Genomic DNA, 9781 nt, shown 5'->3' on the forward strand with positions numbered 1-9781 from the left:
AAAAAAAAAAAAAACAGATTGAATGAAAAGGAAATATAAATAAATAAAGAAAGAACGAAAGAAAGAAAGAGAAAGAAAAGGTGGAGAAAAAAAAAAGGAAAGGTATCAAAATAGATAAGTTGAAGCAAATTATATTCGGCTCTTCTTTAAGTTTTCGTGTCTTTTCATTCCCACTGCTCCACACACACGACGCTCAGGACGCACAAATAAAAAAAAAAAAGGGATTCTTTCATTCCCAGTCTCAACAATCTTCTTTTTTCAATTTCTTTTTCCTTCCCGTCATGCACTTCACAGAACCATATCACTTGTCAACCTACATATTTTCTCTTTCTTTTTCTTTTGTAAAAGACTGAGGTGTAAGTTTACAAATTCCATTCCATTTATTTCTTTTTTTTTTTGTCTCTAATTTTTTCACTTTTTTTTTTTTCTTTACTTCCTTTTTTTTTTCTTTTTTTTGTTTAATTCCTCTCTTTATCTAGTCTCTCCCTTTTTTTTTTTTTTTTTCTTTCTTTTCTTTTCCTTCATTGCATTCAATTACACACCTTGTGGGAGAAGATCTGTATTTGCTGCAGACGAAAGGTTAGCAACCGTTATCTCCAATAAAAAAGGATATCATAAACACCGGTCTATTTAATCTTGTTTTCAGTCTCATATATATATATATATATATGAGAAAATGAAAAAAAAAGATAATCATAATCAAAAAAAGAAAGAAAGAAAATCGTTTCCAGACCCAATCCCTCACCCCCCTCTCTCTATCTCTTTTCTTTCTTTCTTTTCATTCTTTTTTCTGTACTTGCAAACATACTCTCTTTCTTGTATATTACTTTTTCTTGTGCTCCTGTAATACTTCACGATGAGCCTTGGAGAAGTTATGAGATCTGTGGCCACTACCCGCAACAAAAAGGAGAGCGCCTGTGATGGAGAGATTCTTCATCACGTGAAAGAGATCATTCTCCGTCGTCGCTCGTGGATTCTCCAGATTGACGTGGAAGGCGATGGTCACCACAATAGTGCCCAACGCCAACATGAAAGCAAAGAAGCCACGGCCCACACCGAGAAGAATAAAGAGCGAAAAGCCAAGAAAGACGGCTCCTGTTGCCTGAATCACCGCAGTGTAGTCCACAGCACGCAGGCGGTACTGCACACCGAGCATCTGCAGCATCTGTGGGAAATTGCTCTTTGCCAATAACGCCGCACCAACAGAGGGATTCACAATCTGTTGTAAACCAGACGCGATAAACACGGCGAGAATAAATAATAATCCCAAATAGCGGAGAAACGTGCGCATTCTTGTTTTATTATCACCCTTTATCTACACTGGATTTCTGTTCCTTGATAAAATCTATATATATATAAATAAATATATTTATATATAGATATAGATATGCCTTCTGTTGTTGTTGTTGAAATTAATACTTTTCGTTTCCGTTTTTCTTTTTCCCACGTTCTTCTGCTAGGTTTTTAAAAACCGTCTTTTCTTCCTTTAAATTTTTTATTCGTTTTTCTTGTTGTTGATCCTCTCCCATAATTTCAAACAAAAAAAAAAAGAAATAAAAAAGAAGGTTTCAAGGAAGTTAAACAAAGCAATAAAAAAAAAAAGTATTAAATAGATTCTTTGTTTAGAGTGTTAAGTAAGTAGACAAAGTGAACAAGAAGGAAAGATAGAGAGAAAGAGAGAAACGCGGAAAAAAAAAGAACATACACCCTGTTCTTTTCCCTTTCTCTCTTCTCTCTCTGAATATGATGCAAATACAAGAAACAACTACAACAACAACAGTAACAGATAACTTTATTCATAACAATAAGAGAGAACGAGAGAGAGTGAAACTTCTTATTATTCTGCATTCTCTTTCAACATCTTCTCCACCCAGGTTGGTACTATCTCTGAAGCCTTTCCATACACACTCTCATCAAAGTTACTGTAATTCTCACCTGGCTCAAGATTCAACTCCAGTGTTTTAGCCCCATTTGCCTTTGCCTGAAGAGCAAATCCCGCAGCGGGGTAAACATTACCGGAAGTTCCAATAGATACAAAGAGATCGGCCCTCTCCAACACCTCCGCGATCGCATCCATGTAAAGTGGCATCTCACCAAACCAAACAATATGCGGCCGCAGCGTCCCAACGGCGGCACAACACGCACATTTATCCTTCAAGTGCTCCACATCTCGTGTCCAGTGAAACACCTCGCCCGTTACGGTACAACGCACCTTTAATAATTCTCCATGCATGTGCAGCACCGACGTGGATCCCGCCCGCTCATGCAAATCATCCACGTTTTGTGTGATGACCACCACTCGCCCGTCGCGGAACTCCCGCTGCAGTTTCGCAATCGCGAGATGCGCCGCGTTGGGTTTCACCTGCGGGGCCAACAGTGCCCGGCGGCGGGCGTTGTAGAAGCGCTGCACCACCAGCGGGTCCCGCTGATACGCCGACGGGCAGGCGACGTCCTCCACGCGGTGGTTCTCCCACAGGCCGCGCTGGTCGCGAAAAGTGGCGATGCCCGACTCCGCCGAGAGACCGGCGCCGGTGAGAATAGCCACCAGCCGACACCGCGACTGCATGAATAACTATACTATCACCCACAATAAGAGAGAGAAATGTATATATATATATATATATATATATATATATATGAGAGAGAGAGAGAGAAGAAGGAAAGAAGGAAAGAAAAACAGATATCTTTTACAGGTCTTTTCCTTTATTGTTACTATTTTTTCCCTTCTTTCTTTAGAGAGAATGGGAAAACAGAAAAGAAAAAAATAACTAGATATCTTCTCCAGATGAAATGAATAACATTCCCCATAAATAAACAATTATATAATAAGCCAAAAAAAAAAAAAAAAAAAAAAAATGGGTAAAAATAAAAAAAAAAAGAAATAATAATAACATCACAAATCATCATTAAAGAATATGAGATGTGTTTAAATTCAAAGAAAAAGGCCATGAATGATTTTGCCGCAGTTGTGTCGGTGTCCCACTGTTCACAACATGTCCATCATTAATCACAATGACACGGTCAAAAAAATCAATATGTGTGAGTTTATGTGTAATACAAAGCAATGTAGTTCTATTTAGATGCGCATCTAACATTTTCCATAGTAATGACTCCGCTTCCACACTTGACTGAGATGTGGGTTCATCCAATAGTAATATACGGGATTGTTGAAGTAATACACGAGCCACCGCAATTTGATGTCGTTGACCACCACTAATACTTTCACTATTAACGATATCGTAATCCATAGAATATTCACCAAGACCAACAGAATTCATAACGGTATGAATCTTATCATCTGTGTAAAGATTAAGAGGATCTAAATTTTTACGTAGTGTACCATGAAAAATAAATGGCTGTTGTGGGAGAATACCTATAGAAGTACGAAGAAATTCTAATGGTATTTTTCCAACATCAATTCCATCAATAGTAATAGAACCGTTATCAAGATTTACAAGACGTAATAAAGCAGCAAAAATAGAAGATTTTCCAGCACCTGTTCGTCCAACTATTGCAACTTTTTCTCCAGCCTCTACATGAAAGGTTAATTCCTGTAATACTTGTCGAGTAGACAAATCATAACGCATAGAAACTTTTGTAAAATGAATAACTCCAACAGATGGCCATGGAGTTTTAGGAAATAAACAAACCATATTTTTTCCATTTCCCTCTTCATTAGGTAACTGAAAATACTGTCGTACACGCTCAACACTAACAAGTTCTTTTTCTGTAGAAATTAAAGCCCCTAAAAGACCATTTACATAAGAAGTTAGTGGTTGTACATATGCAAGCGCTAATCCCAAGAGTGGGGCATGTGTACTTCCGTGTCCAAGCAAAGCAACACTACCAACAAAGATCAGTAATAAAATACCTACCAACTCCAAACGAAGAATAAACCAGGCATTCAATAAAAGAGTATTATATTGTATACGAAGAATAAGTTCAAGAGATTCTTTGGCTCGTCGTAGTTGTGATTCCACAGCTTCTCTTCCAAGTGATCGAATTAACACCCCACCATCTATGGAATCACGGAGAGTATCTAATAAAGGAGCATCAGCGGCTCCTTCTAATCGTCTCAATTCACGTGAAAATATTCGATAAGGACGTTGTATATGATAATAAGATAACAAAAGAGGTAATAATAAAAACATCATCACAACACTAGAATTCACAAGAATAATAATTAAAGATCCTATAAAAAGAAATGTCTGAGCTAGCAAGATATTTGTAATAAATGGTAAGGAATCATCAATTGTACTTATATCTCTTGTCATTCGAGTAATAATACGTCCAGGCGGTGTATTACTGAAAAAGGCAAAAGTAGCGGAAATGACATGATATAAAAGTTCATTATGAATTCTCTCTGCGGCTTTAAGTCCACCAATGGCAAAACAAAATCCACGTACGAGTGCTAACAAACTATTTAATACCGCAAGTAATCCCAAAACACGTAAAAACATAGTGGTATTACTTTTACCATCTTTAGACCAAACAACAACATATTGATCACTAAGATTACGAGAGAGTTGCATAGCAATAACTGAAATTACAATAAATCCAGTTAATTTCCAACCAATACGACTAATATAACATGTAACGGTATCCCATGAAAGTGATCCACGCTCAGAAGTTTCTAAAATAGGTTTAGAAACTATTCTATCCAACACTTCATTTTCTACTTTTTTTACATTTATTTTATCCTTTTCCCTTTTTATATTTATATTTGCTTCTTCTTCTTCTTCTTCTTCTTCTTCAATTTGAACATTTTTTTTCTTTATTGTACATCCTATTATCATGGAATCCGATTTTTTTTTCTGTATACTTTTTAAAGATGATCCAATAGTATCATAATATTGATTGGTGTATAAAATATGACCCTCATTACATATATATACAGCATCTGCTTGTTGTATAAGTTCCTCATTATGGGTTACAACAATAACACAACTTCCTCTTTTCGCTGCAGCTACAAAAGCTTCTATTATAATATGATGAGCTACAGTAGCATCTAAACAACCAAGAAGATCATCTATAAGGTATACTTCCTTATCAGCATAAAGGGCACGAGCTAATGCCACTCGTACTTTCTGACCTCCACTTAATAAACCACCACGATCTCCCACAGGACTATTATCACCATCTGGATGAAAACAATAATTTAAATCTTCTTTTAGCGCCACAGCGTGAAGAACCGCCTCATATCGACTAGAATCATAGGAAAGACCAAAGAGAATATTCTCTCTAATGGTTCCTGATATTAAAAAAGGTTGCTGCTCCACATAAGCTATAGATGTTGGTGTGATAGAGATAACATCTGTAGAAGCACTTGTTGAAGTTATCATCACTTCCCCAGCAATAGAATTTAAAAATGTACTTTTTCCAGATCCAGAACGTCCTACAATGGCTATAAGTTGACCACGAGAGGCTTGAAATTTTGGAATACGTAATATAAAATCATCTTTAAAACTTGTATCTTTTACTGAAACTGTACAAATCACACCACTTTCTTTTATATTAACTAAAAAATCATTATTTGTTTCTTCAAATAATTGAAAACTTTTCGAATAAGATTGTTGTACTTGATATGAATTATCTGCTATATCCTTCTCCAGTAATAAAGGTTGTCTCTCTCCTACTTTATATATTCTACCCAATTGACCATCTTCTTCTTCTTTTTTTCTATAATCTTTTATATTACTCCTATCTTTTAATGAACATCTCATTGAAGTTAGAGTTCTATCATTTAATTTTATCGTTAAAAAGGGTTGTAAACGCTTCCATGATACGTAGGCTTCCATAAAACCATTAATAACCCATGGATAGGCATTTAAAGGCATAATAAGAGATCCAAATAAGGCTAATGCGGTAACGGCTTTACCAGTAGTTAAATGTCCTCCCATCCAAATAAATGTAATGAATGTAAATAAAGATACGAGTGTTGGTGTAGTAGCCCAAAAAAATACACATAAGGCATCTAAATACTTTAACCAAGTAAGATATTTCATATAATGTTCTCGTGGTATTTTTACCCATCCTTGTACTAAATGAGACCAACCACACATTTTTACATAAAGTATATTATTTACAATTTCTGTTATCGTCAATACACGTTCATCATTTTCTTGCATAAGATTGGTTTGTACATGTTTAATACGTTTCGCAAGTAAGGCATTAACAGGAATAAGTAGAAGCGTCACCACTACACCTGCAAGAAAGGCAAAAGATACTTGAATATAAAGAAGATAAAGAGCAAATATCAACTGTAATGGTAAAGCCCATAAATCATTAATGGTTTGAACAGCATCCGATACCCGTTGAATATCAACTGTAAGATGATTCATAATTTCTCCTTGTGTTTTATTCTCAATTTGATATTTTCGTCTATTTAAAGTACATCTAAAAAGTTCCATTGTCAATAAACCTCGATTGTAAACGGCTATCTTCTTAAGCTTCATATTATAATGTACCCGAAGAAATGTTACTACAAGTGTACATAAAATAATTAAAAACAATACCACTGCAGATGTTTGAAAATCTCCAGTTCCATTCTTTGTACTCCCAGACTGTGCTTGAACGAGATTATCCACTAATGTACGCAATAGATACGCTGGCAATAAACCACCAAGTTCATACATCAATCGCACAATGGCTAATAAAAGATACATTCCTCCCCAACGCCTCATAAGTATATATAAAAATGAATGTGTTCGTCCAAAACGCATCTCTGGCGTATATGCATCCACACACATATCACGACGTAGAGGAAGTAAATTAGACTGAAATCCATCATTATACACATCTGCAGAGATTTCAGATTCCATTGTATTAGTTTTTGTAGTTGTTGTTGTGTTAGTAGTAGTAGTAGTAGTAGTAGTAGTAGTAGTTGGTTTCCAACGGAATACAGAAGTGATTTCATGTACAATCAACCATTCCCAATCAGCAATGGCAATAAATATGATTGTGTGTGGTATCACTAATACAATATCGGCAATGATATCTGCTGAGTAAAACATAGAGGATAAAAGTTGTACTGAAATATTTACCCACGCCGTTATTAAAAGTAATAGTAGCAAAGAAGTGAAAATGATATTAGGAATGTGAACATGCTGAACAGAATAGAGGAGCAGTATAAGCCAACCAAACGCACCTATACGTGTTGTCCAGGCAATTTGATCTTTCCATATACTAGGATAATTAAATAATAGAAAGAGTATACTGATAATGACACTACAAATAGCAAAAATACAGCAGTAGTAAATAGATTTGGAACGAATACGTAAATGTCGATGATTAAACCACACCATAGAGACTAAGAGAGAAATTAATGCAAACCAAATCATCACATCATATACTATACGCACCATATACACCTTTCGTATATATGGATTTACTTCATCACTATTCCCCTTGTAACTCATTTTCTTTTTTTTTTTCCTCTTTTGGTAGATTACCCTTTAAAACGCTTATTTGCAACTGATACTTCCTTTAAGATAGGGAACCAAAAGAAAGATAATAATTAAAAGAAAAAAAAAAAAAGCACATGTTCCGTTTATTTATTTTTTTATTTATTTATTGAGCCTATATGCACCCATAATATAAGAAGGAAGAATACATTTATACATACTAATCCAGAAAGAAGGGAATAATAATAATAATAATAATAATAAATAGAAGTGAATAAGAAACTTACAATGCACACAATATTCCCTTATATGCAGTGAGAAAATAAGCATAAAAGATATATATATATATATATATATATATATATATATATATATATANTATATATATATATATATATATATATATATATATATATATAGAGAGAGAGAGAGAGAGAGAAGGGATATTATTTATATACAGAAGTCATATAAAACGCTACTGTGAAAGGAGGAAAAGAAGAAGAAGAAGAACAACAACAACAAAAAAAAAAAACATCATGTTTTCACACATGCTTGTAAAAAAAAAAAAATAAAAAAAAAAAGGAAGTGTCCTTAAGATACATATATTTTAAAGACAGTCAAGTATCATATACCCTCTCATTTCATCCAATTGCTGACCTTTTAATAAGGTCATTGTAGAGACAGTCCTTGTCTTTTTTTCTCCTTTATGATTTGATATTAAAACCACATTCGGAGAAACTGGGAGTTGAACTTGACGTAATTTAATGAGTAGTTCTCGTCTGTTATCATAACTTTCACGTAGTTTAGACTCCAGTTGTTTTATTGTCAGCCGCAGCTCTTTGCACATGAGACATTTATGATGTGGTTCTATAATACCCTGAGATATATTTACCACAGATGTGTCTACTATATTAGTATTAGTATTAGTAGTACTACTATTATTAGGGAAAGAATAATATTTTTCTTGTAGTGAGTATTTTACAGCTTCATTATAATATTTTTGTTCTTCATTTGCTATAGCGATACAGTGTAGACGTGTGAGTTCTGCCCGCATCTGCACTAACTGTTCCTCCAGAAAAACACACTTTTGACAACTCGCCGCATCTAACAGAATAGATGAATTCGGCAAAAGAGACTTCTGTGGATTCATGAGAACCCGTTCTCGCCTTAATTGCTCAACATCACAGCGAACCCCATTGTGAGCGCCGCCAAAGAGTGGAAGCCCCGTACCGTATATACGACCACTCATATTCACCGCAATAGAAGAAGAAGAAAGAGGATAATAATAATTATTATTATAATTATTATTATAATAAGGAGAATGACCAATATATTGTGTACATGGTAAATCTGTCATGGTTCCCACATCTCCACGGTACATTTTCTGTTTAAGATGTTGCATGGGATCTTTTTCATTTGTGAACGGATGAGTATAAAGAGCCACATCCTCCTGTTCCTCAAGTGGTTTAAAAGGAAGTAGCACAGTGTGGTCTTCAATCACTTTCTGCCTTGTGAGAAAAGATCCGTAGTATTTTCGAAAAGCATCATGAAATATTTGGCACATTTCTGAGAAATCATTATCGTATAAAGTGAGAGATTTTGTATTAATAGTACTATTATTATTATCATTATTATTATTATCATGTGGTTCATGAAATGATAAGAAAGACAATAAACGTCTCTTCACAAGAGTCTCACGTTGTTTAGACTCCATCAATACATGAAGTAATACATCTGGGAAAAGAGTGGCTAGAACCTCAAAGAGTACTGTTTCTTGTATTTTAACTTCTTTATCCTCTTCTTTTTCTTCTTCATACTTGTTTAGATTATTTCTCTTAATAGATGCGAGCCTCACACGTTTTTCCACTGCCTTAACATAGTAAGGATCTAAACCGAAATAAGTCGCTAGAGCCATAGCCTGCTCCATAGGATTCCTAACGAAATCTCCAGTCCCACAGAGCGTAGATGAACTCTGTGTGTTTCCTCTCTCTACATTCATCTTCATTTCTTTTTCTTTTTCTTCTTCTACTACTGCTGTTTGCAGTTCTGTGAGTGAGTGGCCGTAGATGGCGAAGAGTTCTTCATTTAATTTCTCCTCACGGCTATTATACTCTGCAGCGAGAAGTGGCACTAAGTGTAGTTGCAGCGGGCAGTAACGCCGACAGAACACCTCCAACTTTAATTTTAACGCCTGTTGTTGTTTCCATCGGGTCTCGGCCCGCTTCCAGAAGGGCATTTGTGGCCCCTGCAGTGTTGAGGGTTCAGTCCACTCAGCAAAATTGGACATTTGTGTACGGAATGAATGGTGTTTCTTCAGTAATAATAATGTCTACCACACACACTAATACAAACAAGAAGATATATATATATATATATAT

At 35.2% G+C, this 9781-nt stretch overlaps 4 protein-coding genes across 4 annotated transcripts; all 4 read right to left on the reverse strand.

Moving 5' to 3' along the window:
* Positions 1 to 823: 823 nt before the first annotated feature.
* Positions 824 to 1291, reverse strand: TM35_000014740 (DoxX; the record flags this gene model as incomplete). The annotated part of the gene is made up of 1 exon (XM_029021155.1): positions 824 to 1291. One exon carries the CDS (start codon positions 1289 to 1291, stop codon positions 824 to 826), a length of 468 nt encoding a protein of 155 aa, XP_028887663.1.
* Positions 1292 to 1837: 546 nt separating this feature from the next.
* TM35_000014750 (NAD-dependent deacetylase) lies at positions 1838 to 2566 on the reverse strand (the record flags this gene model as incomplete). The annotated part of the gene is made up of 1 exon (XM_029021156.1): positions 1838 to 2566. One exon carries the CDS (start codon positions 2564 to 2566, stop codon positions 1838 to 1840), a length of 729 nt encoding a protein of 242 aa, XP_028887664.1.
* Positions 2567 to 2906: 340 nt separating this feature from the next.
* Positions 2907 to 7418, reverse strand: TM35_000014760 (multidrug resistance-associated protein; the record flags this gene model as incomplete). Its single annotated transcript, XM_029021157.1, has 1 exon — positions 2907 to 7418. One exon carries the CDS (start codon positions 7416 to 7418, stop codon positions 2907 to 2909), a length of 4512 nt encoding a protein of 1503 aa, XP_028887665.1.
* Positions 7419 to 8010: 592 nt separating this feature from the next.
* TM35_000014770 (uncharacterized protein) lies at positions 8011 to 9690 on the reverse strand (the record flags this gene model as incomplete). The annotated part of the gene is made up of 1 exon (XM_029021158.1): positions 8011 to 9690. The coding sequence occupies one exon, from the start codon at positions 9688 to 9690 to the stop codon at positions 8011 to 8013; it is 1680 nt and encodes a 559-aa protein (XP_028887666.1).
* Positions 9691 to 9781: the final 91 nt, after the last annotated feature.

The sequence above is a fragment of the Trypanosoma theileri genome (genome assembly GCF_002087225.1).
Source record: "Trypanosoma theileri isolate Edinburgh chromosome Unknown TM35_Tth_1_V1, whole genome shotgun sequence".
NCBI lineage: Eukaryota > Euglenozoa > Kinetoplastea > Trypanosomatida > Trypanosomatidae > Trypanosoma > Trypanosoma theileri.